Below are 21985 nucleotides of genomic sequence, written 5' to 3'. Positions count from 1 at the left end.
TTCTCTTTATTGATCAGACAATAGCAATGAAAAGCATCATGTGTAGTTGCTGCCACCATCTGGTTACTTTATTTATTTAATTACTTTGTTTGTAAGTATGAAAGTTTGCCACTTGAATGTTCATGAGTAGAGGCTTATCTGTTGTTGCATTTGTTTTTCATTGATAGCATTCATGCCATTTGCCGAAGCCCAGGCCTGCACCGTCCGTTTGTTGAGTAAAGAAGATACATTTTTTAGGTTTCCTTCCCTTTTTTGTGACTGTCTTTAATTGTAACTTAAGAAAATGAGAAAATTATATTGTATATGATGTGAAATTGGGATGTGATGTGATTTATACATTACCTTCCATCTTCTATCCCGTGAGGTCCTTAAGTAATTCCGTTCATTCTTGCAGCAAAGGCAAGACTGTGTGGTTTAATGCTACTGGCATAAGTTACTTAAAACAAGCACTCAAGGTTCTACAGTTACACAGATTTTTAAAAACATAATACCTTGTGAGCATACATATTTGACGCTCAAATTTGACTGGCAAACTCCCAAATGATTCTCAGATTCTGTTTATATCCCTTTCCCTCTTATGGAAGAATTATCTTCGATGCTTGAAATTGTCCACTTTCATGACCTGGATGTATGCAAAATGGTCACCTGTAATCTTTACAACTGCATAGATAATTACATATGTTTGCATGTGAAATACAACACACTTAATAAACACTTGGATTGTGTATGGAAGAATTTGAAAAATGAGTGAAGTGGGGGAAAAAAAGAAAAAAAAAGAAAAAAAGAAACTATGCTGTACATGAGCGTTCCACTATTAGACTGTTGAAACAGTGTAGTTGCACTGGCTGAAAACAAGAATCAGACGATACAGAAAAACAACAATAGTTTATTTTAACCATATTTTGTGTATGAACTACAAACTCTGGTCTCTATTATCAATCTCCATATCTTTTAAATGCCATGAGAGAATGCTTACATGAAAATCAATCTCTTATTCTGTTACAGCATGTTTCTCTATTTTAACTTTCAGAACAGGTTGTTGGCACATGTAAAATCAAAATTTAAAAATTGTTCTTTTTTGTTTTCTTTAATTCTCAAAACATGTTTTATATAAATCTACCACTAGAACAGCATTCCCTCTCAGAAAAAAAACAATAATAATAAATAACAAAAACTTAAAAATAATGTTGGGAAAAAAAGAATACTGATCAAAAATACTTAGATATCTTACATACATGAGACAGCTTGACTAAAATGCAACAGATTTACCATTGAAATTTTCAGACAATTTACCTCCAACTAAATGTGAACAGAGAAGATGGTTACACTCTCCAAAATAAATTTGCAATTCACATCCCACCAACAGGAATTCAAACACAGAATAATGACGAACGTCCACACCAGCGTATGGTTTACAAATGTGCCAGACTCCATGAAATTGCTATTATAGGTTGAGGAGTGTCCAAGTGATGGGGAAAAAGAAAATAATAATAATAAGAAAATTAAACAAGTTTTTCTTTCTTCTGTTTTGTCTGGACTCATATTAACAAGAGGCCTCATTCAAATCAGGAATCCTCACAAAAGCTATATGTGCTACACAGTCATGGTCAATAAATCTACTTTCATTCATTAAAAGTCACTGATTTACTGAAGAAATTAGAATAATCTTGAGGATCAAAAACTTATCCTTTAGTGGATGTCTATAGTCGACTATTAAATCGAGAGGTGCATTTTCAATCTAAAATGATACCAGACATAATTTATGATTTCTGCTGCTGTATTTGTTAAACTGGTGAGGAAAGAAAAGGGTGAAAATTAAACTAAAGTTATACCGTAGTTCTTTTGTGAAGATTATGATTGATGTAGACATTTTGGCAAATGTTTTGCAACATACAGGGAAATACAAGCTCTTTGCAATTGGAGCTTAGTTGAAAACGGTTAAAATTTTCAAGCAAGCAAGTGCTCAGAATCTCATTCTAGCTCCCACTTGATGCAATAAATGATGGGGTGCATCTGTTTGTCCTCCAGGGTTCACTCATCTTTTTTTGAGATTGAAACATTCAATGTAGGGTTTCACAGTTGCTGTAATATATTTTGAATTATGTCAGCCTGATGGTACTGTAGTTTATTCACTCGTCTTCATGCTTACAAGAGTAAAACTGTACTCTTGTTAAAGCACTTACACTATTTTAGTTATTTTTCTTTCTTTTTGTTGAAGTTTAATCTCTTTAAGTGTAGTTTCCCCTGAAGAGTAGGCAGGAGGAATGTGCTGTGACATGCACAGACCTGTGAGCATTACAGCTTTCATGCTGAACAGTATTGTTCATCAAAGTGTCACAGCCAGACCACAGAGACGATGATCATATGGAAGGTATTGTTTGAAAAAAAAAAAAAAAGTTAGATTTTTATTTTTGCATTTAAAACAATAAGAACTACTGCAACAGTCTGAAACTGAGGTCGACACAGGATTTACTTATTATTCACAATCATCTTTGATCCCTGGTGAGGAAAAAATATATGGAACTCTCATCTTAGAGGTTTTGGGGAGAATTCCAGCTTTCAGGTTAGTGGAATGTCCTCTCAATCCACAGATGCCATGGTACTTTGATGGCATGGCATGGGCCTGACTTTTTTTTAAATACATTTTACTGTTGAGCAAAAGCTGCAGTTACTTGCTGAAAATAAACCTTGTACCATCTGCCAAATGTCTGCCTAACCACTGCATTTATGTTGCCTGGCATCATTTTTCACAGTGGGGACTCTGAAATGGTTTCCAGGATATGGGTGCCTGCAGAGCTGTGTCCATCTAAAGCCCATGAGCGCATCAATTAAAATGTAAATTGCGTTGTTGCTAAGGGAGAGGGAGAGAGGCAGGTGCACCTCAAACATCTGTTTGATGCCTGATCCCACACATTCAGCCTGAATGCACCCTCTTGTTGCACAAGCCTTGCCACTCAGGGCCAAGTCCAACGGTTGGCAGGGGCAGGGTGTGAATCTGGGACTGCCAGGAATCTCCATGTGGAAAAATGGCATACACATGACAGGTAACATGCTCAGACACCTGTAAAAAAAAGTTTAAACTCTTTCTTCAGATGACAAGACGGATTCTGACTACACTCCTGCAGTCCCGCAGAAGAGTTAATGGGTCCAAGCATAAAAAAATTTGGCTTCAAAACAATCATCTTTGTATGCAACAATACACAGCACTATAAGTTTAACGTGATGTCAGGATCCTCTGCATTAGCACAGGCATTACTCCCATCCTGTTCAATTACAATGATGTTTCACCAAAGTGGTGCTTTGACTTCTCAATCTCCATTATAACAATAAGAGCATACCTCTGGGGGCTCAGGGACTTCAATCTCATCAAACTTGAGTGCAAGCCTAAAATTATATCTGACATATACATTAAGAAGAGAAAGACATACAGATCAATAAAATGTAATTTAGGGGAAAAAAAGCAACAACAAAGAAGGAAGCTTTGGTAGCGGTGAGCCTCCACTTAAATAGTTGTGTAAAGCTTTTAAGATCCTCGGTCTATGCCTACTGTGTGTAATGTATGTAATCAAACATGAATTATGGTGGAATTTCATGACTGATACTCTCACTGCGATACTGCAAAATGATGTGTACGTTTAAATCATTTCAGTTACTGATGGTCACAAAAGATGTCATCACCTGATCCACAGCTGGAAAGCAAAACACAAAACATCCCTAATGTGCTTTAGATTTGTTTGATACATGGGAAAAATTAGGTTACTATTCTGAGCCAAAATATTTAGTTGTACCAAAAGAACAACTAAAAAGCAATGATAATTAGCCTTTTGTTCAGCTAATGTCCTCTACAAGAGCTTGAAAGCATATTAGTAAACCAATCTTTAAACACAAAAAGAAGAAAATGAAATAAAACATGAATTAAGAGATGAAAAATAATAAAAATAAATTCTTTTTTTTTTTTGTAATTCAACCACAATATTTTTTCTTAAATAAATAACTTCTGTATTGTAAAGACACTTTTTGAAACTGTAGACATACTCTAATTCCCAAAGTCGTTGAAATAACGTCACCAGCCAGTGATTTTCCAAGCACGAGTTTGTTCCTCCACATTTGAGGCACAGTCCTCACAACTTATTGTCAGTATTGTCCTGTCAGTAATGCCACAACGTGATCCCGTCAGTTTCATAATGTCTCACAAAAGTATTAGATTTGGGTCTCTTGTACATTGTCTTTTGAGCTGGCCCGGATTAACAAAGGTTCGTGCACTGAGCTGTGTATGGAATTGATAGTAGAGGCATGGTTGTACGCAGTCTTGTAGGTGCTGTAGTGGTTGAGGTGCTCATGCTCAAGAGGCGGGAGAGTCAGGTGACCCTCCAAGCCTTGGCCCCCAGTGACACAGTCTTCATCCACATTAATGATCTCAATGGTGCGTGTAGGTGCATGGTGATTCTGCTGGTGGTGCTGTTTGCGCATTTTGTAGAAGATTATGAGCATGACAGCTGCCATGAGTGTGATTGCAACAAAGCAGCCAATGATGATCTTGGTCGTTTTCATTACCTCATCCAAGCCATTCAGTGAATCCTCCGTGACTGGGATCGTGTAGGTCTTGTCTGTGGCACGGGTGGAGTGTGGGGTTCGGACTGTAGTGGTTGTTGTAGAGGTGGGTGAAACAGATTCCCATAGACCAACTGATGGTGTGGGACCCACCTTCTGTTGAATAGTAGTTGTCAAGACTTCACTGTGTGGTGTTTCTATTGTCTCCACCGTCACTGTAGTGAAGTAGCTGAAACTGCTGTTCTCTGTAGAGGACACATTGAGCGTGGCAGATGCTGTTGTGTTACCCGCAGAATTACTGACCATACATGTATACGTGCCTGTGTCCTGCATGGTAACATTGGTGAAGTTCAGTGTACCATCATTTAGTACAGAGATTCTGACCTTGTATGCCCCGTGTGTCATGATGGAACCATTGGGCGTAATCCAGCTTACTGAGGTCAACGAGCTGGCTCTGCATTTCAACTCTGCAGCACTTCCCTCTGTCACATTTAGGTCTGCAGGGGGCTCCACAATAACAGGAGCATAACAGTGAAAGTAATTCTGGTCCAACTCGCCAATGTATCGTCCCTTATGGTGGGTAGGTGAGCTGCAGCGGGCACAGCAGCTGGTGTTTGCTGGCACCATCTCTTTAAGCCACCAGCTTAGCCAGAGGATGTCACAGTTGCAATTCCATGGATTGTGGTGTAAGTGTACCCTCTCCAGGTGATGCAGAGGAGTGAACAGATCATGGGGCAAAAGGGTAAGGTTATTGTGGGCTAGATTAAGCTCCACGAGTGACTGCAGGTCATCAAAGGAGTTCCTTTCTATGGTCTGAATCTGAGCATGCATCATCCATAGCTTCTGCAAGTGAATAAGCCCCTTAAATGAGCCAGGCCGGATAATAGTTAGCTGATTTCCAGACATCTCAAGTTCATCCAGCTTTACAAGAGGAATGAGATTGGGAATTTCCTTGAGATTGCACATTCCCAAATTTAAGTAGCGCAGATTGCTCAGCCCTTCAAAGGCCCCCTCTGATATGTAAGAGAGACGTTTGAGTTCCCCAAGGTCCAACCTCCGTAACGAGGGAACTCTATTAAAAGCATAAGAGGGAATGCTCTCTATTGGGTTATTCCTAAGCCAAAGCTCCTTTAGTTTGGATAGGTACTCAAATGCCCCATTTGGAATGGTGGTGAGGCGGTTATCAAAAAGCTCCAAGGTATTGAGGCTGGCCAGTCCATTGAAGGCCCCAAGTTCAATTTTACGTATGTGGTTTTTGCTCAGCTGCAGAATCTCTAAATGTCTTAGATGTTTGAAGCTGTCCACTTTAATGACCTGGATAAGATTTTCTTGCAAATTCAGATAGCGTGTGTTGGTAGAAATTCCGTCAGGAACATCTCGCAGTCCTCTGCGGGTACAGATGACTTTGCTGAACTGGTTGCTACAGGAGCAAACAGAAGGACAAGTCTGAGCACGGACCAGTCCTGCCACCACCAGCAGCTGGAGGGCCAGGAGTAACACAAATAAAGGGTCGGACAAGGCCCGGTTCCACCTAGGACCTCGCATCATCTGCTGCTGCTGAGTGGACGTCATCTTGTTGAACATTCATAATTCATTGACTGGTCTTCCGCTTTGTTTTAAAAGAGGATTTGGGGCCACTGTAATGAAATGGGAGACAGAAAACAAAGGAGCTTTATTAGACACAGTAATTGAATTTATACATCTTTTGTAACTAGCACACAAAATTGCAACCACGTATGAGTGCCTAACAGCCCTTTTTATATTTCTGGGTGCATTGTCCTTGCAACGTCAATCTTAAACACATCAAAAGAAAAATAATCTCCAAGAACCTCCTGACGTCTGTGTTGCATCTTTACATGAGGTAGACAAAAAAGAAGGAAAAGCTACTAAAACCGCCGTGTAGTGTGATTTTTACTTGAGAGTATGGGAAAATAAATAAGGAGGCTTGCCACACACCAGTCAGACGTTCAATCGAAATGTGATATCTGGAAATGTATGATTGCATCTTAGGGTTCCTAAACGGCATATATGTGACTGGAATGTCAAACTAATAATTCAAAAAGGATTGGGAAAGTTGTGCAAATCTCAGTTTTAGCTAAGATTTAGCATTTGACAAAAAAGTGATGCTGTGCCAACTAATGGAATGTAATTGAAACACAGATGTTTATTTTACGGATTCTGGGTCTGCCATCTCAACTACAAATAATGTATCAATTGATTTTATATTATTGTGCCTGGATTTCTCTTTACTCTTCTTTGTCTTCCTTAAGTCAGTGGAAGATGACTTGAAATACTGCAGCCCATTACTTTCATGTCCCCAGCATCTGGAATCTTTCCTCAAAGTTTTTCGGTTGAATTCCTAAATAAGGCTTGGTGTATGACTCTTATTTAGAAAATCTTTGTTTATCGGACCCTTAGGAACATCCATCCATCCATCCATCCATCCATCCATCCATCCATCCATCCATCCATCCATCCATCCATCATCTATACCCACTTTATGCTTTGCAGGGTCACCGGGGTCTGCTGGAGCCTATCCCAGCCCATCACAGGCGAGAGGCAGGGGTTCCCCCTATCCAGTCTATCGCAGCAGGGCCATATAGAGACAGACAACCAGACATAGGCTACTCACACTCACACCTATGGGGAATTTAGAATCACCAATTAACCTACTATGCATGTTTTTGGACTGTGGGAGGAAGCCGGAGTACCCGGAGGGAACCCACGCAAACACGGGGAGAACATGCAAACTCCACACAGAAAGGCCCCTGCCGGGCCAGGGAGTCGGACCGGGAACCTTTTCGCTGTGAGGCAACAGTGCTAACCACCAAGCCACCATGCTGCCCTAAGGAACATTTGACATGAAATTAGCTGTAGGCCTACTTTGTAAAGAAGTAATGAATTATTTAGTTGTAATATTTCACTTCAAGTGAACCTACCATTGACATTACTCTTAATTTCTGAGACTTGAGTTCATTGTAAACGAGGCAAAAATGGCCAAACTAGAATACATTTTCATATGCATGTTTTGGCAAAAAAAAAAAAAGAGAGCAGGTACTGACTAGCCTTATTTCTTTGTGGATCTGTTCCTGTCTTCTATTTTTGGGAAGGTACAATTATGTGTTCTTGTAGCATCAGTATATTTAGTTAGTTAGTCCCTTCGACGGCACTACCTGTACAGTATACTGAATAACTCGTCAAGCCTGATGTTTTCTTATAACTACACAACATTGCACAGCACATGTAAGCACAGCAGGAGCAATAGGTTGATTAATTGCTGGGTGACAGAAAATTGACAGCTTTTTTTCATAATTGAATGCTTTAGTTGACACAAATATCCAGATAAAATGAAAATACTCATAAATACATTGTTTAAAATTTGACAATTGATATAAAGAGATAGATATAAAGAGACTAAGGATGCTTTCACACCTGTCCCGTTTAGAGCAGTTGTTTCAAAACAGGGAGCGCTTCCCCCTAAAGATCGATTTGTTTGGTATATGTGAACACAGCAATTGCGCTCGGATGCGGCACAAAACAAGCGAGCCGAGATCGCCTACGAGAGGTGGTCTCGGCTCGCTTCCATTCGAGACCTGGAGCGGTTAATTTGGAGTGAGAACATAATCGACACAGCAACCGACACAACTCCATTCATTGTGTATGTGCGACCGGGGTGCAAGGAGAAGACTCAGCGCAGAGCTTCCACCACCTTCTCTCCTATTGGACACAACTTTCTCTCTTCTCCCTTCTCTCTCCTCTCTTATTGGACGTGCCGAGATGTCGTCACAGCGCGGCACGGTGAAATTAAAAAATGTTCAATTCGGGCAAGGAGGCGCGGCGCAAACGCCGCGGCAGGCGCCGCTGAGCTCGACGGCAGAGCGGTCCGCTCTTGCACCGGTAGCACATACACAATGAATGGGCTCGGCGGCGGCGGCCTGTGCTTTGAGCCCTCTCTGTGAAAGGGGCTTGTTGTTTTTCCCGGGGTATGGAAGAAGAAACTTGTTCCGCGTTCAGTTCTGACCAATGAGAGAACAGTTGTTTCGCACATGGCATTTGTTAACAGCTTTGAACCGCTACGGACGGTTGCCGTGTGAACACAAACGCCACAAATGAAAAACAAAACAACTGTATCAATTTAGCCCCTGAATCGGAACAAAACAAATGGGCCACAGGTCTGAAAGCACCCTAAGACTCTGGCTCGGAACCTTGTGAGCCAAGCAGATTTCTTTAAAAAAGATAAAATGTCTGTCTGTGTGGGACAGTCACACAATCACCTCATACATCAGAGTAACAGTGGTGCAAACTGAAGCAGTTCAGGTTAATAAATTGGATCAGATGTGTACTAGTTCTCCATTGTTCAACATGTTTGGTCCCCCTTGTTAATCAGGTTGGGTACAGGAGGACAGTTATTTGTGGTTTGCAGTAAGATACTGCGAGATGTTACATTCTGCTTGGATGCAGCTTTACAATGCTATGACAAACATGACTCCAATGATCTCAGCGATGTCATACAGTTGTCAGGTTTCATTTTTACATGTTTCATATGTTAAAGACAGGAAATACTGGGCAGGTTGGAAGTGAGTCACAAAGCTAAAACAGATAAAGAGAAACATTTATAGATCCTCTAATCTACCTGATCTGAATGTTTTGAATGTGGGAGGAAACTGGAGCACTTTCAGAAAATCTATACAACCACAAAGAAAAAAAAATGTAAAAAAAAACCCCACATATGTTCCATAACAGAGTATTAGATATTAGAGTTACACCTTGAGTAAAGTGTCAATGATTAATAATGATCTAGTGTGTAGTATGTGTTATGAAAACTACTCTGTCACAAAAATATGTTAAGAAGTCGCATAGGCTCTGACATGCACACCCAAAAGTTTCTTTAGATGGGGTATGGTGCATTATTACATTTCTGTTGGGTTGTTTTTTATCCCCTCTCATAGTAAACCTATTTTTCCCCCAAGGATTCCTGTTGCCCATCTTATTACCGTATTCAAGCAAGAAAAATACATTTTAAATGTGAAATGTAGTCAATTATATGGGAAAATAGAAAACAAGCTGTAATAAAACTCTGGCTCAAATCTTGTATCATACTCAGTTTATTCATATTTCTTTGCAAGAGATCAAACCTAGGAAAAGGATAAACAATGAACCAGCAGAACCAAATCCAAATTATGGCTGCTGAAAATATGAAGTCGATTTACAAAGCAAAACAATTTGTCAGCACACTGATGTTGAAGCAGGAAAAATGGATTTACGCAACACAATGATGGAATTAGATGAAGAGAGATAACATAAATGAGATGAGGAAAATGATGCATTCTTCAACTCTTGAAAAAAATTATAACATGCAAGCTGTCACGCTGTCTGGCGAAGAGAAGTAAAGAATGACTTAGATTAACAAGAAGGCAGACAGATGAAGAAGTGAAGCATTTGTGAATTAATTTCTGTTTTTTCAAACTGAAACTTGAGCTAAACATATGAAGAAAAACAACATAAGGATCCATCTTGGAGCCATGTGCTGGAAAAAAAAATTGTCTTTTGATGGGGTTCCAGACAGCTCACTCAGATGAGCAAGTGCCTCATTCACAGAGGCTACAGTCTTTGTGCAGCCTTGTGGCCTGTGGCCCTTTACGGCATGTCGCCCCCCCTCTGAACCCCCATTTCCTCTCATAATATTTTCAATTAAGGCCACTAAAGCCACAAAATCTTTGAAAAAAGGTTGTCTTTTAAATTGATTGATTAATATCGCAACCCACAGGTCTGTGGCCCCTTCCCAACGGCCCTTTGCAGATATTACTTATAGTAATGGAATAAGACATTAGGGGGAAAACGGCATGTAAGTGAGACAAAACAAAAGTAAAAATGTGTTCCCTGTGGATATGAATGCATGTTTCATTTGTATGTTTAATTGAACTGCTCTCATGAGCATGTGTTATGATCACTTATAAGATAACGCATCAGTGTTACAGCAGACTTACTTTGCTGTAACACTGCAGGACACACGAAAGAGTGTCCTGCAGTGCCTAGTTAGACGACATTAGTGATCATTTCCTTGAGTCTTTGTGAATTTGGATAGCTTCTCACAGATGCCATCAACTTAGTATCCGGGGAGCACAGAGGCGAGTCTTGGTGTTCATTGAGCCTTTCCTAAAAAGTTTTTTAAAACCTACACCTTACCTCCTGAGGAAGAGTGAAACTGTTGCTGAGAGCAGTTAAAACATGTCTGTTTTCTCAAGCTTGTATTTTGCTGGGTCTCAAGAGGATAGTTTAGATTACACCATCTGCACTGTTAGCATTAATGAACTATAACTAAATGGTTAAGATTACAGAAAGATCATAGGTTTTTAAATACAGCACTTCATTAAGTTGATGCAGCATGTCAAATAAGTGTGTGAAAATGCTGAATTGTGTATGTGTATGAACTGTGTATGCAGCTCATGCATGCATCAGTGCACACATACACTTGTTCCTGGAATATTTTCAAGACTGGGAGGGTAAGCTGTACTGGGGAAAAAAAATGTATGACTTGAATCTTTTTCTGCCTTTTTCAGCTTTCTGATTTTGAGCAGATCACTTGTTTCTATTTTCCCCTGTCCTCAGCATCTTAGTCTGCCACACTAACCTGCTGCATATCCTCTTTCACCTTGTTCAGAGCTCTCCTCTTTCGTCTTCCCCTTTTTTTCTGCCTTGCAGTTATATCTTCAGCATCATTATACCAATGCATCCCCTGTCCTCTCTTTTTATTTATTTATTTATTTATTTATATATTTATTTATTTATTCTTTTAGCATTTAAAATATATTTTCAATTAATTGGGGCTACATACATGGATGCAGCCATCCATAGCAATCTTGCACAAGGATGGCTGCTTTGGAGTCTTGGAAGACCTTATTAATAAGATTTTTAGGAAGAAAATTAGGTTTTGGAGGTCATCCCAATTTTCCTGTACCAGATGATACTCGATTCATGGACCACTTTAGGCTTCCGAGGTCTGTCAACTGCACTACATCTGGGCATCTATCTTCCTCCTGATCATTTCCATAAAAAGATGAGTGATCTAATACAGAGACTGCCCTCTCATTAGCTGTGGATAAAGCCAGGATTGCCGGTCTTCCTCTGATACATATGGTGCCTTTTGTTTTGTACATGTCGTGATTAGCTCAAATTTGAAATTCATGTTAAAAAGACACATTTTCTTGAGCTTGTTGTGCAAGCACAATTTTATAGAAGCTGGATAAAGAATAAATAAAGAACATTTGTAAGAGACACTTCAAAAGAAAATACACACATTACTCCTTAGGGTAATGTAGAGATTAGAGACACATGTGAACATATTTGTTGCTACCCTTCCATTAAAGATGTTCAATGAAACTGGCCTTGGCTAACCTTTCATGTCCATCTTTGCAATTGCAATTACATTTCTGTAACTCAATAAAACACGGGCACTAGTAGGCAGGTATTTTGTCCCACTTCTCATGACCAAACTGCTCCATCTGTATCAGGTTTAAAGGGGGCCTTCTCCAGACTGCATCTGTCAGCTTCTTCTCCACATTATCAACAGGATTTAGGTCAGGGACTGACAGAGGGCTCATTCAGAAGAGTTCAATGTTTTGTCTCTTGGGTGTTTTTAACTTTGTGTCACCTTACTGAGACCAAGCTTTCTGACACTGGACAGCTCATTTTGCTTCAGAATGCCTTGATAGTCTTGATATTTCATGGCATATACACAGATATATACAACATCTTGTACCAGATGCAGCAAAGCAGCTCAAGAAACATACAGTAACAGAGCCTACTTCATGTTTTACAGTAGGTGTAGTCGTAGCAGTAGTCATATTTTCTTTGAATGTTTGTGTCTCTGAACATAGAAGCCATTTGACTTGCCAAAAAGCTCCAGTTTTGTCTTATGTGTCCAAATGACAATCTCCCAGGCGCTCTGTGACCTGTTTATACGAATTTTGATGATTAAAAAAAATTTTTTTTTAATGATTTGGTTTCAACAGTGGAGACTTCCTTTGCCGTTCACTTTGGCTCAATCATTGATGGATGGTGTAATCTCACACTGATGTACTTTGACCTTGGAATTAACTTGTCTACAATTTTAGTTGTGATCTCTTTTTGCTTTCTCTGGTCCATGTTCAGTGTGGCGAACACCATGATACCAAAGAGCAGAGTCATTACCTTTCACCTTATAAACAGTCAAACTGAATGCAAGATTGAAGATTCTTGAGCTGTTAATTACATGACACATTTTAATTTAATGTCACTATGATCAAACTATTTATATCTTTTGAGGAAGGAGAAGACAGCTGCACTTCCTCTGATTGCTGCCAATTAAGTAGGCAGTGGGTGCTGGACTTGAAGAAACTTAACTTGAAGATCCCACAAAGTGGTGAAAGCAGCACACCTCAGTTACAGTTACAGGCTCAGTTACAAATTTTTAACCAAATTACAACCATTGTAATCTGCTCTGAAGAAGGCTCCGGCCGAAACGCGTCAGCGTTCACAATAAAAGATGGAAATTTGTAACTGAGCCTGTCTTGCATCGACATTTTTTGGTGTGCTGCTTTCACCACTTTGTGGGATCTTCTATTTATATCTTTTCTAGGGTTACCAACTAACTTGCCCAAGCCAATTTCCTTAGTTTGGTTTTTCAAATAATTCTGTTGTTGTTCTGATGTTACTTAGTTAATGTTCAGTAAATTAATATTTATTATCACTTCTGTCAGGTTCAAATAAAAATTAAAGCTGCAAGCAGCGATGAACGGGCCCTCGCACTCACGGCCACCGCCCCCCTTAAGCATATCAGAAACGACACCACCCACGACTTTCTATGTCAAACCATTCAAAAGTTATAGCAGAAAATCGGGGCAACGAATCAGAAGAAGGGGCGGGGCTAATTAAGGCCAAAGAAGCTCAAGGAGTCCATAAAGAATCTGATGACACCACCCAGGACTCTCTATGTCAAACCATTACAAAGTTATAGCAGAAAATCGGAACAACCAATCAGAAGAAGAGGCGGGGCTAATTCTGGCCAATGAAGGTCAAGGACTCCATAAAGCATCTGATGACACCACCCAGGACTCTCTATGTTAAACCATTCCAAAGTTATAGCAGAAAATCGGGACAACCAATCAGAAGAAGGGGCAGGGCTAATTAAGGCCAACGAAGCTTAAGGACTCATTACAGAGTCCCATGACACCACCCACAACTTCCTATGTCAAACCATTCAAAAGTTATGGCAGATAAAAATATTCTAGGGGGCGCTGTTGAGCCGTTAGACCACGCCCATTAATGCAAACCATGAAATATCAAATTTATCACAAGGCCTGGCTTGCATGCAAAATTTGGTGACTTTTGGAGAACTATCAAATATGGACCAATCACATGAAGGGGGGGCGCGCCTTTTGGCGTCTAGCGTCGCCACGGTAACACTTTTAAAAGAGAAAAGTAATGCGTGTTGTTGCAGGATGGAGACGCACATTTTGATGTATAACACACCTGGGTGCACGTTACGGTTCGGGCTGAATTAACTGCCGAAGGAATGGCATAAATTTCGCCAAAATGACACAATTTATTCAAAATGGCCGACATCCTGTTCGGTTTCGGCCATGGCTCCAAGAGACTTTTCTTTAAGTTGTGCCATGATAGAGGTGTGTAGCGATTTTCGTGCATGTACGCCAAACCGTATTGTGGGGCTTGAGGCACAAAGTTTTCCGGGGGGCGCTGTTGAGCCATTTTGCCACGCCCATTAATGCAAACCATGAAATATCAAATTTATCGCCAGGCCTGGCTTGCATGCAAAATTTGGTGCCTTTTGGGGAACTATCAAATATGGACCAATCAGATGAAGGGGGGGTGCGCTTGTTGGCGTCTAGCGTCGCCACGGTAACACTTTTGAAAGAGAAAAGTAATGCGTGTAGTCGCAGGATGGAGACGCACATTTTGATGTATAACACACCTGGGTTCACGATACGGTTCGGGCTGAATTAACTCTCGAAGGAATGGCATAAATTGCGCCAAAGTGACACGATTAATTCAAAATGGCCGACTTCCTGTTCGGTTTCGGGCATGACGCCAAGAGACTTTTCTTTAAGTTGTCGCATGATACAGGTGTGTACCGATTTTCGTGCATGTACGTCAAACCGTATCGTGGGGCTTGAGGCACAAAGTTTTCAAGGGGGCGCTGTTGAGCCATTTTGCCACGCCCATTAATGCAAACCATTAAATATCAAATTTTTCGCCAGGCCTGACTTGGGTGCAAAATTTGGTGACTTTTTGGGCATGTTAAGGGGGGCAAAAAGGCCGTCACTTTGTCAGAAGAAAAATAATAATAATAATTAAAGCTGCAAGCAGCAATGAACGGGCCCTCGCACTCACGGCCACCGCCCCCCATAAGTATCAGAAATGACACTACCCACGACTTCCTATGTCAAACCATTGAAAAGTTATGGCAGAAAAAAGGGACAACCAATCAGAAGAAGGGGCGGGGCTAATTCAAGCCAATGAAGGTCAAGGACTCCATACAGAATCTGATGACACCACCCACGACTCTCTATGTCAATCCATTCCAAAGTTATAGCAGAAAATCGGGACAACCAATCAGAAGAAGGGGCGGGGCTAATTAAGGCTAACGAAGCTTAAGGACTCATTACAGAGTCCCATGACACCACCCACAACTTCCTATGTCAAACCATTCAAAAGTTATAGCAGAAAAAAGGGACAACCAATCAGAAGAAGGGGCGGGGCTAATTCAGGCCAATGAAGGTCAAGGACTCCATACAGAATCTTATGACACCACCCAGGACTCTCTATGTCAAACCATTCCAAAGTTATAGCAGAAAATCGGGACAACCAATCAGAAGAAGGGGCGGGGCTAATTAAGGCCAACTAAGCTTAAGGACTCATTACAGAATCCCATGACACCACCCACGACTTCCTATGTCAAACCATTCAAAAGTTATGGCAGAGAAAAGTATTCTAGGGGGGGCTGTTGAGCCGTTAGGCCACGCCCATTAATGCAAACCAAGAAATATCAAATTTATCGCCAAGTCTGTCTTGCATGCAAAATTTGGTGACTTTTGGAGAACTATCAAATATGGACCAATCACATGAAGGGGGGGGCGCGCCTTTTGGCGTCTAGCGTCGCCACGGTAACACTTTTGAAAGAGAAAAGTAATGCGTGGTGTCGCAGGATGTAGACGCACATTTTGATGTATAACACACCTGGGTGCACGTTACGGTTCGGGCTGAATTAACTGCCGAAGGAATGGCATAAATTTCGCCAAAATTACACAATTTATTCAAAATGGCCGACATCCTGTTCGGTTTCGGCCATGGCTCCAAGAGACTTTTCTTTAAGTTGTGCCATGATACAGGTGTGTAGCGATTCTCGTGCATGTACGTCAAACCGTATTGTGGGGCTTGAGGCACAAAGTTTTCCGGGGGGCGCTGTTGAGCCATTTTGCCACGCCCATTAATGCAAACCATGAAATATCAAATTTATCGCCAGGCCTGGCTTGCATGCCAAATTTGGTGCCTTTTGGGGAACTATCAAATATGGACCAATCAGATGAAGGAGGGGTGCGCTTGTTGGTGTCTAGCGTCGCCACGGTAACACTTTTCAAAGAGAAAAGTAATGCGTGTAGTCGCAGGATGGAGACGCACATTTTGATGTATAACACATCTGGGTTCACGATACGGTTCGGGCTGAATTAACCCTCGAAGGAATGGCATATATTGCTCCAAAATTACGCAATTAATTCAGAATGTTCAAAATGGCCGACTTCCTGTTCGGTTTCGGCCATGGCGCCAAGAGACTTTTCTTTTAGTTGCGACATAATACAGGAGTGTACCGATTTTCGTTCATGTACGTCAAACCGTATTATGGGGCTTGAGGCACAAAGTTTTTTCTGTCGAACCAATCAGATGAAGGGTGGGCGCGCTTTTTGGCGTCTAGCGCCCCCACGGTAACGCTTTTGAAAGAGAAAAGTAATGCGTGTTGTCGCAGGATGGAGACGCACATTTTGATGTATAACACACTTGGGGGCACGTTACGGTTCGGGCTGAATTAACTTTCGAAGGAATGGCATAAATTTCGCCAAAATGACACGACTAATTCAAAATGGCCGACTTCCTGTTCGGTTTCGGGCATGACGCCAAGAGACTTTTCTTTCAGTTGCGCCATGATACAGGTGTGTACCGATTTTCGTGCATGTACGTCAAACCGTATCGTGGGGCTTGAGGCACAAAGTTTTCAAGGGGGCGCTGTTGAGCCATTTTGCCACGCCCATTAATGGAAACCATTAAATATCAAATTTTTCGCCAGGCCTGACTAGGGTGCAAAATTTGGTGACTTTTTGGGCATGTTAAGGGGGGCAAAAAGGCCTTCACTTTGTCAGGAAAATAATAATAATAATAATAATAATAATTAAAGCTGCAAGCAGCGATGAACGGGCCCTCGCACTCAGGGCCACCGCCCCCCATTAGCATATCAGAAATGACACCACCCACGACTTCCTATGTCAAACCATTAAAAAGTTATAGCAGAAAAAAGGGACAACCAATCAGAAGAAGGGGCGGGGCTAATTCAGGCCAATGAAGGTCAAGGACTCCATACAGAATCTGATGACACCACCCACGACTCTCTATGTCAAACCATTCCAAAGTTATAGCAGAAAATCGGGACAACCAATCAGAAGAAGGGGCGGGGCTAATTAAGGCCAACGAAGCTTAACAACTCATTACAGAGTCCCATGACATCACCCACAACTTCCTATGTCAAACCATTCAAAAGTTATAGCAGAAAAAAGGGACAACCAATCAGAAGAAGGGGCGGGGCTAATTAAGGCCAACGAAGCTTAAGAACTCATTACAGAGTCCCATAATACCACCCACGACTTCCTATGTCCAACCATTCAAAAGTTATAGCAGAAAAAAGGGACAACCAATCAGAAGAAGGGGTGGGGCTAATTCAGGCCAATGAAGGTCAAGGACTCCATACAGAGTCCCATGACACCACCCACAACTTCCTATGTCAAACCATTCAAAAGTTATGGCAGAGAAAAGTATTCTAGGGGGCGCTGTTGAGCCGTTAGGCCATGCCCATTAATGCAAACTGTGAAATATCAAATTTATCGCCAAGTCTGTCTTGCATGCAAAATTTGGTGACTTTTGGAGAACTATCAAATATGGACCAATCAGATTTCAAAATGGCCGACTTCCTGTTCGGTTTCGGCCATGGCTCCAAGAGACTTTTCTCTAAGCTGTGCCATGATACAGGTGTATAGCGATTTTGGTGCATGTACGTCAAACCGTATTGTGGGGCTTGAGGCACAAAGTTTTCCGGGGGGCGCTGTTGAGCCATTTTGCCACGCCCATTAATGCAAACCATGAAATATCACATTTATCGCCAGTCCTGGCTTGCGTGCCAAATTTGGTGCCTTTTGGGGAACTATCAAATATGGACCAATCAGATGAAGGGGGGGTGCGCTTGTTGGCGTCTAGCGTCGCCACGGTAACACTTTTGAAAGAGAAAAGTAATGCGTGTAGTCGCAGGATGGAGACGCACATTTTGATGTATAACACATCTGGGTTCACGATACGGTTCGGGCCGTATTAATTCTCCAAGGAATGGCATATATTGCTCCAAAATTACGCGATTAATTCAGAATGTTCAAAATGGCCGACTTCCTGTTCGGTTTCGGCCGTGGCGCCAAGAGACTTTTCTTTAAGTTGCGACATGATACAGGTGTGTAGCGATTTTAGTTCATGTACGTCAAACCGTATTGAGGGGCTTGAGGCGCAAAGTATTTTCTGTCTGAACCAATCAGATGAAGGGTGGGCGCGCCTTTCGGCGTCTAGCGTCGCCACGGTAACGCTTTTGAAAGAGAAAAGTAATGCGTGGTGTCGGAGGATGGAGACGTACATTTTGATGTATAACACACCTGGGTGCACGTTACGGTTCGGGCCGTATTAACTGCCGAAGGAAGGCATAAATTTCGCCAAAATGACACGATTAATTCAAAATGGCCGACTTCCTGTTCGGTTTCTCGACATGACGCCCAGAGACTTTTCTTTAAGTTGGGCCATGATACAGGTGTGTACCGATTTTCGTGCATGTACGACAAACCGCATTGTGGGGCTTGAGGCACAAAGTTTTCCGGGGGGCGCTGTTGAGCCATTTTGCCACGCCCATTAATGTAAACCATTAAATATCAAATTTTTCGCCAGGCCTGACTTGCATGCAAAATTTGGTGACTTTTTGGGCATGTTTAGGGGGGCAAAAAGGCCTTCCTTTTGTCAGAAAAATAATACAAAGAATTCCTACAGATACAATAGGGCCTTCGCACTGAAGGTGCTCGGGCCCTAAAAATTCCTGCAAATACAATAGGGCCTTCGCACTGCAAGTGCTCGGGCCCTAAAAATTCCTGCAAATACAATAGGGCCTTCGCACTGCAAGTGCTCGGGCCCTAAAAAACAACAACTTTATTAATGCCCAAAGGGAAATTAATTAAATCAATTTCTAAAAATGTCGTTATTACAGTGACCATTATGGGTTTTTTCTTTCTTTAACAGAATGGAAATGTCAACGTGTGTTCATCAGTCAACCAATTCTTCCTATTTCCCCTCAAAGTGTCACTCAGGGACAGCCCTCATACCACTTAGTGAGAAAGCAATATTATCCTGAGACTCATTTTTTAAATGACACGTGAAAAAAACAGATGAATATGTAGATTTAAATAAACGTCAGCTGCCAGGCTCTTATTACTCGTTGTTTTTACTGCTCCACAGAGTCCTGTCTTCTTTGGGCAACAAAGTCATCATCCATTCTGTTGTTTTCTCAGGATATAATAAAAAGGATTATATATCTATTATTAGGATTAGGGTTTAGGGTTAGATCTCTGCTAATGGAGCTTATTTATACCAATTTAGCTTTATTTCTATAATTAGATGAACTGCATTATGAGGAACCAAAAATAAGCTAAAAATACTGACCCTGGTGTCATGCTATAATCTTACAAGTGGAGCACAGCTACACAATTAAATATATTTTGAATCTTTTTAGGGAAAACATTGTGCTGCACAGCAATTTCCACTGGTTCAGAGACTTTCATGAGCACTCTAATTCTGGGGTGTGGATCACATTTTTGCATTATGAATCTCTTGGAAGAGATTTAATTATTTAGCAGAGCTACAGGAATTTCAAGTGGGTCTCAAGTCCCCAAAATAGATTGAGTGACGACACTGTTAAGAGCAAAGCATTTAATGACTATATTTTTGGGGTCCAAAAGTATTTCTGTCCCCTGAGTCTTTACAAACACATTCCTGGTTTCAAGTGAAAGGTGGAGAAAGTGAGTGGATTTTCTAGGATCTGTCTTCATGAAGTTAATGCTTGAATGCCTGCTGACTGTGAACTTTTCAGTGAAGAGTGACTGACAGAAGCTTTGGCTCTCACGCTGCATTGCATGGAGGGGAAATGATGATGAGAGATTGCGAAGTGCAAGACGTTTGTTATAGAGGAAGGTCAGTGTGACAGATAGGGAGAGACAGAAAGAGAGGGAGGAAGATTAATGGGGTATAAATCAAATCAGGTCATGTATTGATAATGCCAGAAATCTTCCAATCGCTTAAAATATAAACCAGAATCCTTTCAGGATATCACTATGGGAGGAAAACCCATCACATGCATCTCAGTCTCTCTCCCATGTGCAGCTTTATAGCATAAAAGGAATTTAGACAAAATACAATAAATGTTTTATTGAATCCTCTCTGCGTTAGTAATCACATGGACATACTTTTGCCAAGAAGTAATACAATCACAAATCAGAATAAGCTGACCTTACCAGAGAAACTGGAAAGAAATAAACCCACCCCTTTAATTAGGTTTTTCCTACTTTTCCAAATCATCCCATTCTGACAAGGGACGGTCCTCAGAAAATGCTCAGAGCTTCTGGCAGGGACATGCAGACCTCCTCCTCCAGCCTGAGAAACAATCTGTCCGATCACATATCTAACATTTTAACTAGGCTCGGGGTGGACATATTCAAGGGATGACCATAGACTGTATAAAACAATGGACAAAGCATTAGGTCATATGACCCATTGTTTCTCAAGAGCAGTTCTTAACCCTCTTTTTCATTGTAGCAGCCATGTTGCCCTGGAAGCAAACAGGAACACGTCCACTGTATGTTAGTCAAAATTAGCTTTGTCTACCAGCTTCTTCAGCGGATGCTCGCTTATAAATATCCAGAGCTGCCCCCAGACATTTAGAGCAGAATATACCGTTTAACATGCTCTTGGTGATGAAATAAAATTTACTGTTGTGTTTAGGCAATGACGGGTTCTTAAAAACGGCTGAGCTAAGTATCAATCAATCATATTAGATATTAAATTATTGCTTTATATAAACTGTCTTGTCGTAGCACAAAGAAATGCACCCCCCTTTAGAGCTGTCATGGATGTGAAATAAAATAGTTGAGACCAAAACGTTTTTTGTTTTTTTTTAAGCAGCCTGTAAATGTTTATTTTTGCTCCAAAGTGGGATATTTTAACATGGGAGTCAATAGATATTGACTCACTTTTGGAGCCAGCCTCCATCCGCCAGCAGAGAGACTGCAACAAATCTTAGTTCCACATGAGCCTCAACCTGGAAGTTAGATGGTTGGTGCTTGGAGCTGACTTCACACAGCCCGCCTCTCTCAGTGACGGTCCATGGATAATGGCAGGTTAAAGGCTCTGAGAGGAAATAAGGCTGGTCTCAAACAGAGGTCAAACAGCCACATTCTGGGTGACAACGGTTTGAATGTTTGAGGTGACTTGTAAAACCTGAAAAACTAGTTAAACCCATGAAACATCTGTCCAAAAGGAAGATTATTTAACACACTCCTCGTCAGGAGTGTCTAACCATGGAAAACCATGTCAAACCATGGCGGGCCAAAACTATGAAACAATCCAAGGTACAGAACTGCTGATCTCAACCAGTGCTCATCTTGACCAGAAGATGTCCACCACCATCTCCTGAATGTGCCTTTATAAGTCCCCTTGTCTTTGGCATCACAATCAACCTACAACCGAAAAACCAAATTGACTACTAAGACCCTACCCTGAAACGAAAGCTGAGGTAGTGGCCATTTCTATTACCATTTCTAATATTAATTCCATTTCAGGAGCACACTCTCTCCACGACACCTTTTTTCTCTAAATATTTATCCAGTGACTTTCCCAGCATACCTCCTGGTAAATATGCCACTTCTGTAATTGTGTATTGCCCAACCTGAGGAGCTTTGCTTTCATCCCAAGGTGTGATTTACATCTAAAAGTTCAGTAACAGTCCACATCCCTGTTCCGTCACTAACCTAAACATTATTGAAGACACCAAAGCGTGCCAAAGAAATAAAAAATTGAAGAAGAATAAAGAAAAGAA

General features: G+C 41.2%; 1 protein-coding gene across 5 annotated transcripts in view; it reads right to left on the bottom strand.

Annotated features, from left to right (window-relative positions):
* Positions 1-928: 928 nt before the first annotated feature.
* Positions 929-21985, bottom strand: part of lrrc4ca (leucine rich repeat containing 4C, genome duplicate a) — a 93973-nt gene continuing 72916 nt past the window's right edge. For all 5 annotated transcript variants that reach the window (XM_061721501.1, XM_061721502.1, XM_061721499.1 and 2 more), the window contains one exon: positions 929-6188. In XM_061721501.1, coding sequence (XP_061577485.1) covers positions 4201-6135 — 1935 coding nt within the window. In that variant the 5' untranslated portion in view covers positions 6136-6188 and the 3' untranslated portion in view covers positions 929-4200. The remainder of the gene's footprint in view (positions 6189-21985) is intronic.

This window comes from Cololabis saira, chromosome 5, assembly GCF_033807715.1.
Source record: "Cololabis saira isolate AMF1-May2022 chromosome 5, fColSai1.1, whole genome shotgun sequence".
NCBI lineage: Eukaryota > Metazoa > Chordata > Actinopteri > Beloniformes > Belonidae > Cololabis > Cololabis saira.
The sequence above is the reverse complement of the archived record's forward strand: the minus strand, read 5'-3'. Positions and strand labels throughout refer to the sequence as shown.